This window comes from Cibotium barometz, chromosome 45, assembly GCF_041138505.1.
Source record: "Cibotium barometz isolate CiBa-2024 chromosome 45, ASM4113850v1, whole genome shotgun sequence".
In the NCBI taxonomy this organism is placed as follows: Eukaryota; Viridiplantae; Streptophyta; class Polypodiopsida; order Cyatheales; family Cibotiaceae; genus Cibotium; species Cibotium barometz.
Window position 1 is genome coordinate 29,716,644 of NC_141090.1, and position 21,322 is coordinate 29,737,965.

Consider the following 21,322-nt stretch of genomic DNA (forward strand, 5'->3'; position numbering starts at 1 on the left):
TTTTGCACTTCCAATAGGATAAAAAAGCCACATATTATAGATTTACTTTCATGAGCATGGAGCAATCATTCCCTTTATCTAAGATTTTCTCTGTCACTATAGTTAAGTTCTTACATGATTTAGAATCACCACATGATATAGATTCAGGGTATCATAACTAGTATATTAGAGCACAAATTTGGCATCATTAATTTTAGTTCAAGCATTAATTTTACCAATTGCGGGATTTTCAAATGCAAAATTCGTTCAAGCAATGGTTTTGGCCATTGTAGCACTCCTTGTTTCTACTTCATATCTTTTACCATGTGAACCTCATGCGAAGTGGAAGAAGTAGTGCAAATAGCACTGACATTATTGAAAGAAACATGAGAAATACCTCATGGGTTGTGTGTACTTTGTAAGAAAATAGGCTTTTAGGTCCTCTTCCTAGTAAGACATGGCCTAATGTTAGAACTTCCCAATAGCATATAAATGTGTTTTGCATGAACAATCCTTATGGTGTAGATGAGCTGTGAGGAGACTCACAATCGAGCACAAGCATGGGTAGGAAGGAATGTAGCAACAAATAAATGTGATTTGAAAGAATCAATCTTGGGATATTGTGGAATCATGAGATGTCATGAATCCAATTGGCACTAAGTGTGTGTATGAGAGTAATAGAAGTTATGATGATACCATTGACAAAAACAACACCAAAATTATTTCACCAATTATGCCCACTGAAATGGCCTAAATTACAATGAAACACCTACTTCTATTTTTCTATGATGAGGTGTTTGTTAACTTGGACACCCAACATGGATGGAAAATGCGTTGGATGTGGGATTTTAGGACCATAGTTTCTAATGAGAAATTGTGGGAGGAACTTCAGGCCATTTGCTTTGATATGCCTAGCCAAGAGGGCAAATTTGAAAGGCTATCTATGGTCTCAAAAAAACTCTTTGGAGCATGTTATCAATAGATGCACTCGCACTGAATAAGTCAATCATATGCTAATTTATGACTCAAAAAAATAGTCCCATTGCTTTCATACCATGTTATAAAAGGCATGAGTTTTTGTCCCAATACAACTCTTATATTAATTTTCATCATATGTGAGGCATAGATTATGAGTGAGCGAGCTAAATATAACTGTAAACAGAGCTAGTGCATGGGCAGAGGTGAAAAGCATTAAGAGTTAGGCTAAATGCACAAGGTTGACATAGATTGTGGCCAAGGTAAAGAGTTAGAGGGGAGCACAACTATGGAAGTGTTGGTCATTGGAATTGTTTCCCCAATGTAGAGTTAGAAGCCCATCCAACTTTGAGGGCTAGCCTTTGCTAGATTGGGCTAATAGTTGTCCGTACTATTGTTCCTTGATTGTGATTTTCTTGGTGACACATGGCTTGTTTGTAAGGCAATAACTAGATGATTTTGAAACAAAGCTACATCTCTACTACTAGCAAGTTCAATGATAACAACTAAATTTCTTCAAATGATTGGCCATAATATTTTGGTATACCATAACATTGCCAGCCTAGAAAGAAATCTTATATCTCAAAGAAGTGCACGAGGTAATATTTTAACCTTATTGAAGTATTCTAATGGGTCACAACATCATGATGTGGCCTAAGATGAAGACTTGTTCGAATTCAAGTTTGGACGGAACTCTATTTGAGACTTTTTCATGAGCTCTTTGGGATTTGTGTGATATGAGGCTCAAGGTTTTTGGAAGAAGTGAATGTTTGAACATCTTTCATGGAAAGTGGAGGGATATTATTAGACGTAAAGCTATCACAAGTGTGGACCTTTCATGGAAAGTGGAGGGATATTATTAGACATAAAGCTATCACAAGTGTGGACCTTTCATGGAAAGTGGAGGGATAAGCGTAGGCACTAAAATCATGGTACACATTTCCAAGTAGGATCCTTTTGATATGGTGAGACGGCTTCAACATCACGTTTGACTCGTCCTCTTAGGAATCATGCAGGAGAAGTGAGGCAACAATTCTCCTCTCGTGACGTAGCTGGTGAGGCAACCGATTTGAGATGTGAGGCGAAAAAGTGGTGGTCAAACGTTTGAAAATGTCATGGTCACCTTGTCTTCCGTGTGAAATATAAGCTTCTAGTGTTGCATGCACAATGCACAATCAGAGTACACTAGTGCAAGGCGCTATGGCTGCTCGGAGTCCTAAAGCTCACGTCCTGGCTGTCCCTTTGCCTGCTCAAGGCCACCTCAATCCCCTCATGCGCTTGTGCAAACACCTTGCTTCCCACGACATCCTGGTCACCTTCGTCACCCTGGATGCCATCCAGGATCGCCTGCAACAGACCCACAATACATCTTCCGCCCCTAAAGAGGTAGATAGTGACCAAGACGCGGCCCACTTGAATATCAGACGAGCTAGCATTCCCTTCCCGGCCCTGGACTTGACAGCGGACTTCAACATCACCTTCGAAACTACGATGCGACCACTTGAAGATATCGGTGGTCCTCTCGAGCAGCTCATTCAGCGCCTGTCGCTGAAAGGCCCCCCCATCACATGCATTATTTCGGACGTCATGGTGTCAAGTGCAACGCAGGCAGTCGCTGACAAGCTGCACATTTCAAGGGTCGCTCTGTTTCCGTCTAGTCAGAGTTTCAATTTGTTCTTCCATTACGTGGTGGAGGGTAGCCTTTCCTTGGAGGCCGGTAAGCACACTGCCGATATTACGTATATGGCTCAGCTTTAGATATGCTAATTTGCGATGATGGCTAACCTTGTCTTCTTTTCTCGTTAGTTATCGATGCCAGCAATGGAAAAAACACGGGAGAGCAGCTCTTTCACGATGCGCTTCCGGGTCTCCCTTCGTTGTGCAACCGAGATATGTTTCATTGCAAGCACATCGTGGACGAGACGGATTTCATGTGTCGCTACGCGAACCGTCAGATCGAGATTGCGCATAGCAAGGCAGATATGATCGTGGTGAATTCTTTCGAGGAGCTGGAACGTCCGGCCTTCGAGGCAATGTCCAAAAGGCTTGCAGTTCCGGTCTACTCGATTGGGCCTCTGATCGAACAGCTGAGGGGGGAAAATATAAACACGAGCCTGTGGACGGAACAATACGAGTGTCTGCAATGGCTGGACGAGCAGCCAGCGGGATCTGTCCTATACATTTCATTCGGCAGCATCACCCTTTTGTCGGAGTCACAGTTTGAAGAGGTGCTGTTCGGCCTGGAGGCGAGCAACCAGAAGTTCCTGTGGGCATTCCGTCCGGACATGGTGAGAGGGGTGACGCGGGCGGAGCTGCCAGACTGGTTTCTGAGGAAGACCAAGGAGCGAGGGTGCGTGGTGTCGTGGGCGCCGCAAGTGCAGGTGCTGGGGCATGCAGCGGTGGGGGGGTTTTGGACGCACTGCGGGTGGAATTCGACGATGGAAGCGGTGACGAGTGGGGTGCCGATGATCTGCTGGCCGTATTTCGCGGATCAGTTTCTGGATTGCAAGTACGTGGTGGAGAAGTGGAAGGTAGGGCTGAGGATGTTGGAGGCAGAAGGGGGGGAGGGGGAAGTTGTGGGGAGGGCGGAAGTGGAGAGGGTTGTGAAGGAGTTGATGGAGGGCGAGGAGGGCAAGCGGCTGAGGAGGCGCTCCGCCAGCCTTGCCGAGGCGGCGCGCCAAAGCCTGGTGCCTCCCGAGGGCTCCTCGCACGTCCACCTGCAGAAACTCGTCCACTTTCTCAATATGCACGCTATTCCATTTTGACGCCTCCCTTCAAGTTTCGGATGTCACGCACACTATTCATTCACATTCCCAAATGTGACGTAGAACCAAAAAATATGTAACACAGTGGCTGTAAAACAAGCGAGGCTAATTAATAATCAAAATGCTTTGTGTATTGATGCACATGGTACGCAATTGTACATTACTTCGTCATCACCAGATGTTTACATAAGCAGTGAGAGATTAAATGTGACGATTGATTGTGCCACAGTATAGTGTAACAAGCTTCAGGGCATGGGTTTATAAGTACTTTAGATTGTGCCACAGTATAGTGTAACAAGCTTCAGGGCATGGGTTTATAAGTACTTCAGGTTACTTGATTGCAAATATCCACAATTGCCAATAGCAATATTCCATAATACCATGCGCATGTAAAATCTATGTCTTCTGTGTGTCCGTTCACGGATCCTGGTAACAAAAGGATTGACGCAATTATACAAGGGATGGAGGCAATACGGGAGAGCTTCACGCATGTAGCAGCCAAAGAATAGATTCGCGAGGGAGAGTTTACCTGTATAGGCAGGGGAGGTCGTTCGGATGGTTCTCGAGAGGTGACTCCCTCTCCCCTTCTAGCAAAGCCTTTGTGAAAAATTGCGTATTCACTTTTTCGTGAACACGTATTCACGTAGATTTGTGAACTTGTTATTTTTATGTTCTTCTCTTGTGAAACCTTTGTGTATTGTTATTTAATAAGATATGAGAAGTTTTGAAAGCATATTGAAAGAATTTATTTTTGTATCATATAAGTTATCAGAGAATGCTTTGAAAGCACGATACATTCTTTGTGAATTATTCTGGACAACTTGGTTGCAAGTGATGCTCATATGTTAAAACAATAATCATAGATGTTATTAAATAAGATCATAAACAAAGCCTTTAATATCACCGGTGCAAGATATGGATGTTTTGAAAATGACAACTTTGTTTCATGGCAATATATGGAGAGCTGGAAAGGACATTGGTTGTGTTTGAAATTTCTTTGTCACAGATGCGTAGAGAAAATAATTTGCAACGATGTATCTCACATAGTAGGAGTTAAAACTTAATGCACATTGCCTGTAGATAGATATGTTCACACCTTCACCTCATTCTAAGCTACACAATATTCTAAGCTACACAATGTTCATAAGAACTGTACTGCAAAAGTAAAAACATTAAGATAGAAAAGGCGGATTGGCATATTGGGCATACGCCAGGGTTCTCGAGGTGCTTTGGATAAGGAGCAAGGGCAAAGGATTGTGCACCCAACATTGCCACCTCCACCTCTTCACCCAGCTCTCCACGTAAGGCTGCACGTGCATCGTTTGACTCTTGGCATAGCCGCGAATTGAGCTCATCAAGCATTCTAAGCCGTGCTTGAAGAGCTGCAATCTCATTCACAAGTTGTTCGTCGGTGTGTGGCCTCTTTGCTTGCAGACGTTGTGCCTCCTCAAAATTTGCCACGTTCTCTTCACGCAACATTGTGACTTGTTGCTCCAATGGCTCTCGTTCACCTTGTCGGGCCTTGGACAACTGCACTTGGGTGATGAGACTACCTCACCACAACCTCTGATGCGCTTGTCCCTGTAAGAAGAGAAGTCTACGGCAATCCCCTTCATAAAGTGCACGCACAAAAATTTAACAAAATACATGGGAACCTCATTGTGATGAGGGGCCTTACTTTAGATCTCCACATATATGTCCCGTGCATTCTAACGAATGCGTTAATCTCTGCAATTATCGAACTTCCAGCGACCATGCACATCAAGGTTTTGGTGAGGGGTTGGAGCATCTTCAAGCGTTCGTCTTCTCCTTCTTCCTTAGCTCCCACTTGCCTCTTGCCCCTCAATCTCTAAGGGCCAGATCTCCAATAACTCTTGTTTTGAAACCATATCTTCCACTTCTTTCCATTGCTTGCCTGAAAGTTAAATGCACATATAATTGATCACACATTTGATATGCGAAAGAAAAATTATCAATAATATGCATGATACATAAAAGAAAGGCCTCACCATCAAGATTTGCCCATGTAGAAATTCGAGCAGATGTCATAGCGATCTGCTCAGGCATAATTTGTGCCAATCTACGCAATCTCTCGTATTGCAAGCGCTCACGCTCTTGCATCCTGAACTCCTGCTCAGCCTCGGCTTGCATCAATGGATGCTCACCCCTACCTTGGCTTCGCTCTTCTCCTCGTGACATTATTGCAATGTGTATGCAAATGGGCAATAGTATGCTTTAGGTCGAGGTGGCAATTTGTATAATCTAGCTGATTGGTAGAGTCTTGCAATCGTGACATGTAAGTATAAGCGATATGCATAGCCATAATTTTATTAGCACGTGTGTTCATGATTACCGAGACAGATATCATGCCACGCAAGCGTAACAACATTGACAATGCATGTACTATGTAAATGCTCAAAGTGCATTGCAAATAGTGGGGCATGCAAATGTTTTAATTAAGCTTCAAATATAGCATGACACGTGTACAATACAAATGCCATCAACAATAATCCATAATCTAATTGATGACACGTGCAACATAGACAATACATATGCAAATGCTCAAAGTGTGTTGCAAATAATGGGGCATGCAAATGTTTTAATTAAGTTTCAAATATAACATGACACATGTACAATACAAATGCAATCAACAATAGTCCATAATCTAATTGATGACACGTGACATTAAAGTAATTTCATATTCCTCATTGCATCAATAATACACAGTGATAGTCTACGTGCTTTTATGTACAATGCATGTACTATGCAAGAATCAAATCAACATCCAACGTAATGCAAACTATGCAATCATGTTGCCAACAGTCCGATATGCAAATGTTTCAATTGTTTTGAAATGAAAACATGTACACTGGAAACACCATTAACATTCAACATTCTACAATGTACATTGATAGTGACACATGATAACAAAGCAGACTCATATTCCAAATGCATGGAGCATCAATAATGTCACAATGATAGTCAATATTCCAAAGGGTGTGTAATGATAAAAACTCATAATCACTCGGTCTTTACAACAATTTTCATCGAATAGTTGAAACAATGTGACATCCTATGACTTTAGTTGTAGTTGGAGACTCATTTCACTCACACGGGCCGCATGGCATATTCTTTCTCAAAGCATGCTCTCCTCAAGAGATCGCTTGTATTTGCAAGCGCTACTCTATGAATTGAAACAAATTCATGCATCATTGACTCGATTGCATGCCTTCGAATCAAATTCAATTTGTAGGAGGCAGGCCAAACGTGGGTGTCTTTTTGGTAACATCTACAGTCTTCACAAAATTTAATCATTTCTTTGATGATCCATCTTATTGCATAGGTGTCGCTATGCTACGTGTAGACGCCATATTGTGAGACCTTCTGGAGTTCGGGTGCAAGCCATTTCTTGCGACTATGCTCTGCTTCCCTCTTGGCAACTCTCTCTGCAAACTGCACGGTTGTTTTGTCTCGTTGTTGCTTCAAATGCTTGAATGCCTTCTGAGTATCTGAAAAATCCATCGCCATGCCCCAGTCTATGATGTCGATGCGACATCTAAAACTACCGACAAAGTCAAGTAGGATATTACTTGGGTGCAAAGCTGTACCCAGTGGCCTTGGTGCAAATCTTCCATGGCTACCACCAATGCATGGATAATGTGAAGAAGCAAATTCTCGCAAAATACATTGACTCGAGAAATTTGCTCACCTTGCAAGTCTTTCGCGGGTCCCCCAGTTGCTGTGTCCCTCAATGACGCTCCATCCCTCAACACTTGATGAAAGTATCTGGAAAATCTGCCCCTGTGAATAGACAACATTTTTATGAAGGACATGAGACTTCCACCATTGAAGTACGGCGTGATGGTCCATAATGGCTCTTCCCAAGGTGTTGCAATCACTCACACAAACGTAGGATGCAACAATTGCATTTGTGTTTCTCTTCTTGCCTCTCTTGTGTGAGTGTTGATATCTCCTTTGAACCTCTTTCCTCCATACACAACATGCGATGGTAGCCTTGTAGATCCTACCAATTTCACCTTATGTACCATGCCATATGTGCTTGACCCTACTTCTTCCCAAGGTGTTGCAATCACTCACACAAACGTAGGATGCAACAATTGCATTTGTGTTTCTCTTCTTGCCTCTCTTGTGTGAGTGTTGATATCTCCTTTGAACCTCTTTCCTCCATACACAACATGCGATGGTAGCCTTGTAGATCCTACCAATTTCACCTTATGTACCATGCCATATGTGCTTGACCCTACTTTTTCCCCCACTTGGATTTGATTCTTAGAAATGTATACCAAAAATGATGTTTGGCTTATGTGGCTTGCTGCGTGTTGTGCCCTCTGCAATTTTGCGCCAGTTGGTTGTTGAGACGGCCCAGCGACATTTTGTTCTTAGTTGCCGCTAATAACATAGTGCACCCATAGATAGTAGCCGACTTCTTCTCCCAACTTATGCTATCCTTAACGCGCTTGTCACAGGCTACCATCCTTTGCTTGTAAGTGGCCCACACCGAAGCCCATTCTGCAAACCTTGATGCATTAAACTATTGGCAAAGGGTGGCATCTACATTGCATGCTTCATGGAAACACATCTCCACATTGCCTATCATGCTATCAACCCACACCAATCCATTAGTTTGCCACTACACAAGTTCTATTAGCTCACTTTGACCAATAGAGCACAAGGATTTTTGAGCATTTTGCAAAATGTCTTCCTTCATATTGTTTATCCCTTCTAGGCTAGATACTATGTCTTGCATCTCCCTTTCCTCCATCTTACAGACCCGTACAAATAATGCATCTCGAATACACTTATTCACCAATTTGTATTGACTGTTAGTCAACCCTGTCCCTGCATTCCACTTAGTCCCAAATAATAGATTCATAGTCACAATGAGAAGCTTGTGTGCTCGAGGTTGTGTGTTGGAAGCTTATATGCAAAGTACTGCATTCAACCACAATCCACACTATTGTCAAAATCCAATCTGTGACATTAATATCCTGAACTCTAAACCCAAGCCCATATGCATTTTACGTGTCCATGCATGCATTCAATAAAACAAGATTGACAAGACCAAATGCAATTTGAGTTTTCATACATGCAATGAAATGTTGCTTCAATATGACATAGTAAAGCCATGCATGCATATATATTGTAAACAAAATCATGAAAAAGAAAAAGCAAAATCCAAGCACATGTCATGTTGTAAGCATTTTACATTTCCATACATGCATTCGATAAAACAAAATTGACAAGACCAAGTACAATTTAAGTTTTCGTACATGTAATGAAATGTTGCTTCACTTCATAGTAAAAGCATGCATGCATACATATTTTAAACAAAATCATGAAAAAAAAAGCAAAAAATCCCTACAGTACGTTTATGCTAGGCCGAGGGGCCTAACTGGAATTCAACTTGCAGTTCCCATTGGTCCCACATCTAGTTTAAGAAGCAGGATCAGGAACCACAACCCGAACTAGGCCCCCCGGCCCAAGAAAGAGAAAGAAGAGAGGGGGATTACCTCTCTAGTCTCATATTATGCTCGCTAATGAGCCTGGCGGTGTTCTTTATAAAAGTGTCGGTAAACTACCGCTGGTATCTGCAGTTATATCACCAGTATGACTCATAGTACCAGTGGTATTTGAAGAAATACCGCCGTTGTAACACTGCCGATACTTATCATATTACCCCAAATTATACATAAAGTACCGCCATAAAATAACTACACCCGACGGTATTTGAGAGTAATAATACCGTCGGTATTTTCATAAATACCGACGATAATATTTTCATAAATACTGGTGATAATATTGTCAGTACCGGCAGTAGCATCTCGGCAACCAGGTCAAGGTGACCTAGTAGCACGAAGTCATCATCACATGAACCTGACTTCGTGATTAACGCATTCATGCGACCTGATCACGAAAAATCTGACGTAATTACGTAAATATGAAAATCGGGATGATGCAATTTGGGACTTCCATGCTCTCATACACTGACAAGCCTACCATGACTTGGGTTGCCACTTGTCAATAGTTGTCACCAAGCCAATCAATCTGCTATGCATCATATTTCCTTTAACATGCTCACGCAGGCCGGAAATTCGACTCCCTATGCTAGGCATCACAAAAATTTTAATGACACCTTGCAACCTATACTAGGCATCAAATGACGCCTTCGGAAACCTAGACGGGCTTCGAGTCACTTTCGATTACGTACACAATTCTCGATTCTAAATTTGAGCTATCAAAAACAGAATATGTAAAGAGAACTACTCGGTAGATTTGTTTATGAGCCCACCAAAATGAGAAGAAAATATTTCAATGCTCGACACACTAACTGTTCTAATTGCTAACAAACCTGAGACATGAAAAATTTGAAGACAGAAAATTATGAGACATACCTGCACACCAGAGACTAGTGCTCCAGCCAAAACTCCTGTCGATGTCTCCACTCCAGACAAAATTCCCACAATGAGAGATGTTAACATCACCAAAGCACTAGGAGGAATCATCTCTTTTAGGGAGGCATCTGTAGAAATTTTCACACATGTTGCATAATCTGGCTTGGTGACACCCTCCATTCAACAGAACACAATGCTGTATACAACAACAAAACCGCCCACCTTTCTAATAGCAGCTGCTGTGTTTCCTGCAGCATCCAGGGCATCAGTTCGCTCACGAATTTCGTGGCTCATTCCTGCTATTTCTGCGATGCCACCGACATTATCACTAATAGGTCCATAGGCCCAAAAAAACCAGTACAACAGCTCCTAAAACACTAGCACAACCGCTCCCAAACCTGCAAAAACAAACCAGTACAACAGCTCCCAAAACAAATAATACTCTTACCAAGAGGCAAAAGCATAAACATGCTGACAATAAAAGAAACAACAACAAATGTGTCGAAATCCAGCAAATTAGTGAAAATCTTACCAAGCTTTTCATTATGAAAATATCGAGTCTGAGCCAAGAAGTATAGAACAGCAGATTGGCTGAAGCAATTACTTTTTCCAAGATGTTTTCAATGCTGTCCACCAACAAATCATCAAACCATCAACAACTAAAATACGAATTGCAAAGAACAGCATACTTATGCGAACTAAAGTCTTTTCCGGCTACTCTATTTGTGTAAGAAGAGTAGTCGTTTCGTTTAGGCATGCTTTACAAACCCAAGGCATAAGCAAGGTCGCATAGTTTCTCATACTTCCTCAAGGCCAGGTCTTCTCTTGCATTGAAGTATGCAAGTTTCATAACTGTTATTACTCTAGAGGTATTTCTACATGTCATCACTTCCATGTGTGCAGGCAATTGTACGCCACTCTCACTACGAAAAGGACAGAGTAAAGTAATTGACAGAACATTGATTGATGATCTCAATTTCACTTGCATCCTTAATAGTGATGTGATGAACAGATGGGTTACAAGATATGAGGATGCAAAGACAAAAAGGCAAGCAGAAAGAGCTCTCTTTCGGAGGCAACATGACTCTCGTAAGGCGTACCCTAAGCATCTAGCAACACTTCCCAATGATATCCATGTTGATTGGTTGCTTTAGGAAATGGAGAGAGCAGAAAGCGACGAGGGACTGCATATCACGGCGGAAGAATGGGAGTATGCACGAGGATGCATGTTAAAGGTACATAGAACTAATGTTTTGCATTAGTTGTAAGTGATTTGCTTTTAATATTTATTCACATTGCTTACACAAATATTGCTTCTATTTTGGTCCACTGCACTATGATCAATGCTATATGGTGTGAAGGCAAGCATTTTCGAACACAAAGAATTGATGAAAAGAGGAATACACAAGATTGCGGTGTCATTAGTAGCTTTGAGGGAGCTAATGAAAAAATGGATGATTATTGTGGCACAATCCAAGACATATTTAGGCTTGACTTTCGTCGCTTCTTTGTGTATGTTTTGGATGTCAAATGGCAAATGAACGTGGTGAAAAAAGGACCTAATGCAACGATAAAACGACATGCAAGTGGCTATGTAACTATTGACTCTACAAAGTTTTGGCAAACAAAGAAAGATAGACTCGTATTGCCACAACAATGTGAGCAGGTATGCATTTTTTTACTAATGTGTTTCATGTACATATATATCTAAGCTCGCGTACCCCTTGACTTTTGATATGCTAATTAATTACTGCAGTATGTGTATTTGAGTAGGTTATCTATCTACCAATGGTGCATGACATTAAATGGTGGTACGTCATCTCTATTGCACCACGTTCCAAAGTGATGTATAATACATTCACTGATATGGAGCATATGGAGGATGTAACAAGCCGCAATGAAGTTGATGTCAAATATGCCAATGAAGATGTTGTGATCGATGATCAAGAAATAAGAGATGATCATGATAATGAGGATGAGCGTGCCATTTCTCATGATCATGAGAATGACCCTACCATTGAGGATGATGGTGATGTTGATGAGGACGATCAGGACATCGATACCATTATCAATGGAGTACAGAATATCGATAATGGAATAAATTTAATTGTATCCTTACAAATTGATCAAATGGATATTGATATTGATCGTTTGGCAAGGATGGATCTTATTGAAGATGAGATCGAACCCTAACCAATCCGTCACTGTATCGTTCTAAATTGATGACATTTCTATTGTATGTGTTGTCTTTTAATTATCATCTCATGATTTATTTTTGAATATATTTCATTGTTGTAAATGCATGTAGTGGGATTGTGTAATGATATATACTGAATGTACTATGAGATGGTTTAAAGAAAATAGTTTTTAATTTTGTAAAAGAATTCAGTTTTTCTTTACCAAAGCGTGTATTGATATGTGTATTAATGCGTGTATTATTGCGTGTATATACACGCGCTTATACACGCACTGATAAATGCCAATATACACGCGAATTTAAATGCCAAAATATACGCGCCTGATTCTATTCAAATACTTGCGCGACCATACACGCGCTCGTAATTTATCGCGTGTATGAAACGCGTGTATGGCAGCATTGTCTTGTAGTGGTTCTTTAGACTTTCTATGCTTTCTGATTGCACTCAACATAATCGTCTTGCAGCCATTACCTCTACCCCAAGGACCTTTTAGTTTGTACTGCTCACACCAAAGGCATTTCATAAACTCCTGTCTACCATGGACTATGTGCTTAAGAAAAGCATACTTACGTGTCCACTCTTGCCGAAACTTACGTATTGAACCTTTCTTCTCTCTTTGTGTTGCTTTGCTCTCTTCCGTGCCTATCGAAGTCGCATTGAGAGCTTCCTCTTGAGTGCTTTCTCCCAAAATCTCCAAATCTATACCAAGCTCATCCTCAAACTCCTCTACTTCTGGATCATCATACTCGTCATCATTCTCAGAGTCTCCACTGGAGCCAAATAGCTCCTCCATGACTTCTTCGGTTACCTTTTTCTTTTTCAGTCTCTCTACATTCATAATGTTATTCACTCTCTTGTTGCCAAAGAATTGCACAAGAGTAGGTTGAAACACCTGCAAATATTTTAACATTGTACATCAATGACCAACATAAAACCCAAATACTAATGATTAGCACAAAAGCATATCAAAATCAATCAACACAACTTGTCAACTAATAGCATGTCAACTTACCTTTTCACATTTGCTGCTATTAGCCATGCCCTTGGATGTTGAGGGTGCACCAAAAGTAGTAGACACAAACATATTGGGCAATGGGAACTGCAAACAAGTAACATGAGCCATCAATTTGCTTCCAATGTCTTTGTCTCTCTATCTCTCCACGCATACACATACACACAAAAAGAACTTAAGGTTATAAGTATAATAGCCTCGGAAAAGCCTTTGTATACACTCACGAAAGCAGAAGTGCAACACATACACACACATCATGCAGTGTGTATGAATGTCTATAACACTCTGTCACTGTGTGTGTGGCCTGCTGGAGTAACTACTACATAGTGCCATGCACTATGTAGTAGTTACTGTTGCAGCAGGCTAAACCAAAGAAAAAAAGGAAGAAAAAAGAGCAGAATGATTGGTGGACCGCGCTTTCTGTGATAGAAAATCTGGGTCAAAAGGGCACGTTAAGAGTTGGAGGCGTGCCGTGTTGAAACATCTTTTATTTTGGGCTTTCTATTTTGTACCGCTTGGAGCAGTTGACGCCCTCTCAATGCCGGGGCCCCAAGCTGGTTCCACACGTTTGACCAACAGGTTCCGTGAGAAACCACTGACGAGACTGCAAGGGCTGCCTCATCTGGTTATATAAATGATTGGACGTACGTTTCACACTGCGCAGCAGAGTTGAAATTTGAAGGCCTATCTAAGGCCATAAACTAGGGAAATCTTCAAAAAATAGTGTCCTTATTTGGCCTTCTCATTCTCTATATATCTTCTGTACCTGGCAGCATAGTAAGATTTGGGCAAGCTTGGGCAACTGGCAGCATGGTAAGATTTGGGGCAAGCTTGGGCACTCGGTCTAGAGTTTTGAAGAGGGAGGGGAGATTTGGGGCAAGCTTGGGCACTCAGTCTAGAGTTTTGAAGAGGGTAGGCTCCCCTATTCACCCTCTGGATATTGTCCAAAATGCACACCTTAAGGTAAACCTTAAGGTAAACCTTCAAGAAATGCTTATGGGGGTGTCTGCATGGACATGCTCATCAGAAGAAAATAGAAGCCACATATTTGCACTCTTTTCACCCTCTTGATAACGCTCAAAACTATTAACACCTTTGGGTATACCTTTAAGAAATGCTTGTCGATATGACTACCTTGATACAGTGTCAACCTGCAGGTTATAAGGTAGTTGGGACTGGCCATCACTATCATCTTCTCTCTCAGACATTACCCATGTTACAGGCTGAGTATCATCTTTTGAACTATGGCTCTCTAAAAGAGCAGAGGGGTGTGTACCCAAGGAGGCCACAGCATTCGATGGGCTATCTACAACATGCAGGTTCAGATTAGTTTCATGCAGTAGATGAGAATGATTCATGGCCTCTTGCTACTGCACTTGATCTTCCTTGCTCCACAACGTCTCTTCGAAAGGCATCTCGAGTGGAACTGGTGAAGCCCCAGTAACAAGGGGATCAATATGATGAGTAGAAACATTATCCACCAAAAGTTCCTTGCTTAAAGCATCACGACTGTGATCATCTTGGGCATTTCCCTGGCTTAGGACATCACAATTTTGATCTTGAACATCCAGACCATCCCATTGCACATGGTCAATTCCCACTGCAGCACATTGGTCAGCAGAATAAGAGAATTCATTTTCCACATATCTTGAGATTTCTGTCCCATTGGCAGCCGCTGTAAGGTGACCACTCTCTACATCAAGCGGCAACTTTGTGTGATCGTCCACATGATACATGGAGGACATCAAGCTATCATCACGCATGCCCATGGTGTCCTGATCGGCGTCAATGACGTCTCGGTCACATCTAGAGTCAGAGTTCTTTTGTTTCTCTTGCCTTGTGCAACATTGTTCCAACTCAGGGTCATGTGCCACAACTTGCAGGCGACCTTCATCTACATTTGGTGTAGTTTGCAACATTTCTGTAGGTAAAGAAACTGCAACCAGACCATCGTCCAGCTCACACTCTCTGTCCCACCCTTGTAATGAGTGTTCTTTTGTTCAGAGTCATGCTTCATGACATCAACTTGGAGACTTTTATCTACTTGAGGAGTAGCTTGCCACTCTTGATCTGCAAGTAAAGGAGATGCAACAAGTTCATTTTCTGATTTTTCCATGTGGGTGCGCTTGGCACTTGAGTACAGACCCTCATTGCCCAATAATTCATCAAAATTTTCCATCATTGATACTCCAAAATTCTCATCATTCGATTCGACTGACACATCTAATGGATGTGAGGGCTTCCTTTTTCTATGCAGATGGTTATCTGGGGCTTCAAGCCGGCAACCATAGTGAACAGTGTCAAGCTGTAAACTACTGTCTTTAGCTATTTCATTCAAATCCTTAATACTTAGCTCACTCTCTGCGGCCATAGTCCTGAAGGCAGATGCGCTTGCAAATCTCACTCTGCCCGGCACCACGTATCCCTTTGCTTTTATGCCGCAGTTAAACGGCCACCTTCATGCATGCATGCGCACATGAACAGAATAAACACAGCAAGGACAAGCAATTCGAACAAAAAACCAAAAACTACCACTTTGATGCCCTTACAAATGTCTCCGCAAATTCTCTCTGAAATGTACCTTCTCTCTCTGCAGACAACTATGATGTATCTGCTCTGCAAACCCTAATTTGCCTGCTAAGCAAAACCCTAATTTTCCCAGAGATGTATTCCTAAAACGATCTGCATACCTTTTGTTATGGTTGTATTGTCTTGTCTTCCAAGGTAAAAAAAATGGCTATGCTCCAATTACTATTTGTGATGTTGGTGATATTGAAGGAGTCCAGCATCTTTATCCCAATTTAGGATCAATGAGAAAGAGCCAAGTCATTGAAGGGGCACCAAAATCTTTTCTTAGGGAATATGTAATGAAAGCTCAAACACACATAGTGGCAATGTAATAAATATAGAAGATAAATATAGGTTGTAGAAAATTCTCCCATTTCTAGTGGATGGCATGTAATTTATCCTATTATCGACGGACAAGAAAGCTGCCACATGGCCGCATACGTTTGCAGCTTGTGGGAAAGCAAGTGATGTGGTTCAACAATCGATTCATCTCCAAATATGCTAGCACCTGTCAGTGAATTGTCAATCGATCAAAATCGGTCCAATCCAACTTAGTATTTATCAAATTTATTGTCAGATAAGATAAGATTATGTTGATAGAAGCCATCTAAAAGAGTGTGGGGATGGAGGCATATCTTTTGCTTACACATCGCTCACTCGCTTGTGCCAAAGCCTTGTGCCTCCTAAGGAGCTCCCACGAGGCTCCTCACACATGCACGTGCAATTGCTCGTCTACTTCCTCATCCACGTTGCTTCTCCTCCATTTTGATGCCTTCCTTAAAGTTTCAAAGTTTGGATGTGAGCTCTCGACCCATGGAGCAAATGTCACACTACCACATAATACTCTATATGTTCTTCTCTCACGTTGCCAAATGTGACATGTAAAAAAGGGATGTAAGAGTAGGAGCAATGCTGATAATCAAAATGGTAATCAAAGTGGTTGGGTATTGGTATGTTATACACTACTTCATTATGAGAAAATGTTTACAAAAGTGATAATTACCAAGCATAAAGTGATTACATGTGACCATTGGAATTATGTGCCACAGTAGTCATGCCATCATATAGGTTTTCAATTGTAGCTTTACTTGATTGCAAATATCCACAATTGCTATTCGAAATAGTGGATGATGAATCCATGTGCACACATTAAGTTACAAGGCTAGCAATTTTATATCATTTACCTCTAGTAAACTACTAATCGTACTTAGTTTATTACCACCAGTATACCGCAGGTACTTCAAAGTATCGGTGATAGACTATTGGCACTTTAAAAAAGGGTATCACTTGGTTCATTTGCAGCATCTGAGATTAGAGGTAATCCCTCTCTTCTCTCCTAATTAGGTCGGGGGGCCTAATCCAAATTGGGGCTCCCAATCTCACTTTCTGAGATGGAGGTGGGGCCAAATAGAACTATAACTTGGATTGGAAATAAGTCCCCTTGGCCTTGCATACATATGTTGTAGCGATTTTCTTGCAATTTTTCTTTTATGTTCATGTATTGCATGCATGGTTTTTGCCACATTCTTTAGTTTGTGTGACATGGATTTGTTAGATTGACATGTAGCTTGCAGCATTCGTTTTGTCTAATACATGCAATAAAACCTAAAATGCATATAGGCTTGGGTTGATGGTGTGTAGGGAATTAGGATGTTATTATTAGTGTGCCTGGATTTTGACAATTATATGGATTGCGGTGTTTGCGGTAGTACTTTGTGTACTAGCTTTTGACATAAGCTACAACACACATGCACGCGATTATGGATTGAGTGTTGGGGACTAAGTACAATGCACATGTAGGGTTGAGTGGTAGTCAATAGAAGTTAGTAACTAAATATAGCCATCACACATTATTTACATAGATATGCTATATGGAGGATTAGGAGATGCATGCCATGGTGTCTAGGCTGGAAGGGCTAAACCATCTTAATGCAAGGATTCTTGATGATGCACACAATGCCCTTTGTGGTATTAAACAAGATGAGGTAACAGATATCATTAAGTGGCAAACGGATGGTTTGGTATGGGTAGATAACATGATAGGCAATGTGGAAACACACTCTAGTAAAGCGTGCAGTGTAGATGCCACCCTTCGCCAAACAATTCGATGCAGTGAAGTTCTCACAGTGGACTTTAGTGTGGGTTGCTCATAAGCAAAGTGTGGCTACCTCTGACAAAACAAGTGTTAGGAGGCACATAAGTCAAACTTCATTTGTATTTCAAAGACCCAAATAAAACATGCGGTGGATTCATACCTTCTCCTCGACCTCTACCTCGACCAAAGATTGGATACATGCCTTCTCTTTCCCTTACTGGATGAGGACACTCAGGAGCATAGTGACCTCTCTCTCCACAATTGAAACAAGTTCCATAAGCAGGCCGAGCTCTTCCACGACCATTCGCACCATTATTAGCACCAATAGCAGCAGCAGGGACATGAGTCCATAAGATTCAATCTCAACTCCTCAAGTTGATGCGATAAATCATGCAAGGCATGAGGCATGTCTCTGCCTGGCTCAACATCTCCAACTGGCGACACAACTGGTGAAATTGGATTCACCATAGGACTCACAAGTTGTCCCATCTTCTGCTTAATCTTTCGGCTTCTCCTTCTAGCTTCCACCACGACATGCTCATACGTGGTTGGCTCCTCACATTGCACTTTCTCACGCACTTTAGGATACAGAACTTCCATAAAGCGAATCAACTTGAAATAATTACCATCTCGAACACGGGTAGTCCGCTCCAATTGGTGCCACAAATCCTCGAATCTCCCAAGAAATATTTGAAAGTCTTCCTCCAAATTCTGCTTCAAAACCTTCAACCTGGCTTCAATATCAACAGACGTTACCTCACGAGCAAAACGCAGTCGCAAAGCTTGCTTGAGCTGGTCCCAATCACCCTTCATTGCCTCTTCCAATGACTCGAACCAAACAAGGGCCTCTCCCTGCAAAACCATCGGGATACCCATCAACTTTGCTCGATCATTATGCCCGATGGTGAACCTGAACCACTCAAAATCAGCAAGCCACTCTGCAAGATCACGATCTCCACGATACAACGGACGAACCATCGCTGCTATAACCCCAAATACTCAAAGCAAATCTTGTCAGAACACCAAAAGCTTCTCCACTATCCAAACTATCTCAGATGCACGTGATGGACTTTGCAGAGAACTACACCTTCACGCCTCAGCATGAGATCTAGTTGAAGGTATTACTTTTCTGAGCAGGAGGTAACACATGCAATTTTCTTTGTGCTTTTGTGCATTGCATATTCCTTTCTATCACCCTCATTCTTTATTTGTTGTATTTTTGTAGGTCGTCGTTTCATGCACATTAGCTATCGTCATGCACAGGCATAGCTGGATGGGATTGAGCGCCCCTGACTCTCGAGTGATTGTGAGAGAGTATCACTTCTACATCAGCGAGACGATCATTCACATGATGCTCATTTTGTGCAGCATTGCTTTTCTCTTCATGACAACTACTGAGAGATCAGGGGGACATCACATGGCAGTACTGTTGGATTTGGTCCGATGGATGTGATGGATAGTTCAAATCTATGAGACAATTCTTTTGGTTATGCAGATGAAACCATGAGACTCGCATCCCGGTGATTTGGAGCTTCTTCGAGACGACAGGGCATGGGAAGGGAGAGCATGACGGTGCATGTGCGTGCGTGAAGCACGCTTTGAGATGATACCAGTTGTGGCATGATGTTGATCGATTTAGGGATGCACATGATGTGGTATAGTGGTGCACAGAGCACTTGAGTACTAGTGCTTCATCTTCTTATCGATCATCACATGGAAATAGGGTGGTGAGGCATCTATTTTGGTGTGTTGATGTTGGGAGCATTGATCGGTCCAGAGCGTATGATTACCGATCTGTGTATGGCACTTTGGACTTTAATATTGTTAGGAGTACATGCATGTCGGACCCCACGATATTCTCGACAGTTTGCATGTTTTTGCTCTGCATGCATTGATGGTGATTGGGGAGCATGTTCCATGACAACATGGGTTGATTCATGGAGATAGCATGTGCTCTCTCCTTGCTAGCCTTGGGAGGTAGCGTGTGATCCAGAGGATGTTGGCTTCACATCTAGCAGGGATTATGATCACTTGATGGATTTGTTGGCCGTTCATTATTTTTTTGCTGTCATTGCTTCGGAGGGCAATGAGGAGGGTGTGGATTACTACTTGTTGAGATGCTCTTTGATTAAGAGTGTGCTCAACGAGGACACGGTGGATGGACATGGGATGTCTTTTGATGCTCACAACATGGTGGTGGGTGGCTACTACTTCCAGCAGTTACGGAGGCGGGGTGGCTTCATCGACTTTCACTAGTACATGGTTGATCGCGAGGCATACATGTATTCCTATCTTGTTATTGTGATCAAGCTTCAACTTCAACGTGTTGTCTCTCACAAGGCGGCATCTACACCACATTAGTGCCTTGCTATAGAGGATCATGAGAGCATACTTGCAACTATTGGCATGAAAGTAGATCCTGAGGGCTAGTTGATTGTGTTGTTATTTCATTGTATTTTCATGTATTGGGGATCTATTGTCCATTAGTGGTTCTTCATTTTAGATTTATTTCCTTGTGCATCATTGTATTGGGGATTTACACTATTGCTGTAGGACTAGCTCATTGTATTATGGATCTTTGTTATCCTGGAGTACCATTGTATTGGACATATATGGTTTCACTTACCTAGCATGGCATTCTATTCACATCATGATTTTTCAGTTCATGTGTGTTGACCAATTTTTTCATTATTAATTATATTGTGTAGATTGTTGTTCTTAAATTCATGTGGTATTTAAGGTTACTGAAAATTCGTGCATGGCACATGAAAACTTTTGGTTGTTGCATTTAAGTTACACGTCTTTCTCCTTCATGTACATAGGATGTAAATACAGATTAGGACAACACGTATTTTTCTTAAGGTGGGCTGCATATCTTTTCCATTCCCTCTATGCAAGGTACATGAATAACAAATATATATATATATATATATATGTAGATATATATATTTACATATATATATAGATTTCAAGAAAAAAGGCACTCTCACGATATATCTATCTATATATGTTATTTATTTGTATATACGTCCATAGATATATATATATATATATATATATATATATATATATATATATATATATATATATATATATGGGAGAGAGAGAGAGAGAGAGAATTGAAAAAAAAATATGAATAACAAAAAATATCTATATATACATACATATATATATATACATATGTACATATACAATATATATATATATATATATATATATATATATATATATATATATATATATATATATATATATATATATAAATCCAAGAAAAAGCAAAAGGCTATATCTCTATCGATATATTTATTCATGTATGT

General features: G+C 41.2%; 2 protein-coding genes and 1 long non-coding RNA gene across 6 annotated transcripts; 1 reads left to right on the forward strand and 2 right to left on the reverse strand.

Moving 5' to 3' along the window:
• Positions 1–2,118: 2,118 nt before the first annotated feature.
• LOC147612625 (7-deoxyloganetin glucosyltransferase-like) lies at positions 2,119–3,860 on the forward strand. The gene is made up of 2 exons (XM_086783201.1): positions 2,119–2,671; positions 2,761–3,860. Exons 1-2 carry the CDS (start codon positions 2,122–2,124, stop codon positions 3,717–3,719), a joined length of 1,509 nt encoding a protein of 502 aa, XP_086639327.1. The 5' UTR covers positions 2,119–2,121; the 3' UTR covers positions 3,720–3,860.
• A 902-nt stretch (positions 3,861–4,762) lies between these two features.
• Positions 4,763–6,064, reverse strand: LOC147612626 (uncharacterized). The gene is made up of 3 exons (XR_015263478.1): positions 5,729–6,064; positions 5,398–5,634; positions 4,763–5,300 (listed from the first exon to the last, which is right to left on the reverse strand). It is a non-coding gene; the product is annotated as an uncharacterized LOC147612626 (long non-coding RNA).
• Positions 6,065–6,641: 577 nt separating this feature from the next.
• LOC147612627 (uncharacterized) lies at positions 6,642–16,152 on the reverse strand. Of its 4 annotated transcripts, XM_086783206.1 has the most exons (7): positions 14,448–14,670; positions 13,343–13,429; positions 12,901–13,222; positions 10,665–10,758; positions 10,355–10,530; positions 10,133–10,260; positions 6,642–8,672 (listed from the first exon to the last, which is right to left on the reverse strand). In XM_086783206.1, the coding sequence occupies exons 1-4, from the start codon at positions 14,532–14,534 to the stop codon at positions 10,733–10,735; spliced, it is 522 nt and encodes a 173-aa protein (XP_086639332.1). In that variant the 5' UTR covers positions 14,535–14,670; the 3' UTR covers positions 6,642–8,672; positions 10,133–10,260; positions 10,355–10,530; positions 10,665–10,732. The 4 variants fall into 4 exon arrangements, with proteins under 4 accessions (XP_086639332.1, XP_086639331.1, XP_086639329.1 ...); XM_086783205.1 differs by lacking the exon at positions 6,642–8,672 and having other exon boundaries at positions 10,355–10,437; XM_086783203.1 differs by lacking the exons at positions 6,642–8,672; positions 10,133–10,260; positions 10,355–10,530; positions 10,665–10,758; positions 14,448–14,670 and adding an exon at positions 16,033–16,152 and having other exon boundaries at positions 12,620–13,222.
• Positions 16,153–21,322: the final 5,170 nt, after the last annotated feature.

Excerpts from the sequence above, each read along its gene's own strand:
- LOC147612627 (XM_086783202.1), bottom strand. The coding sequence starts at position 14,534 with ATGATAGTGATGGCCAGTCCCAACTACCTTATAACCTGCAGGTTGACA. Across the intron at positions 13,430-14,447 it reads TCGACAAGCATTTCTTAAAG|TTCCCATTGCCCAATATGTT; the intron begins GTATACCCAAAG and ends ACTTGTTTGCAG. Across the intron at positions 13,223-13,342 it reads ATAGCAGCAAATGTGAAAAG|GTGTTTCAACCTACTCTTGT; the intron begins GTAAGTTGACAT and ends AAATATTTGCAG.
- LOC147612625 (XM_086783201.1), top strand. The coding sequence starts at position 2,122 with ATGCACAATCAGAGTACACTAGTGCAAGGCGCTATGGCTGCTCGGAGT. Across the intron at positions 2,672-2,760 it reads TAGCCTTTCCTTGGAGGCCG|TTATCGATGCCAGCAATGGA; the intron begins GTAAGCACACTG and ends TTTTCTCGTTAG.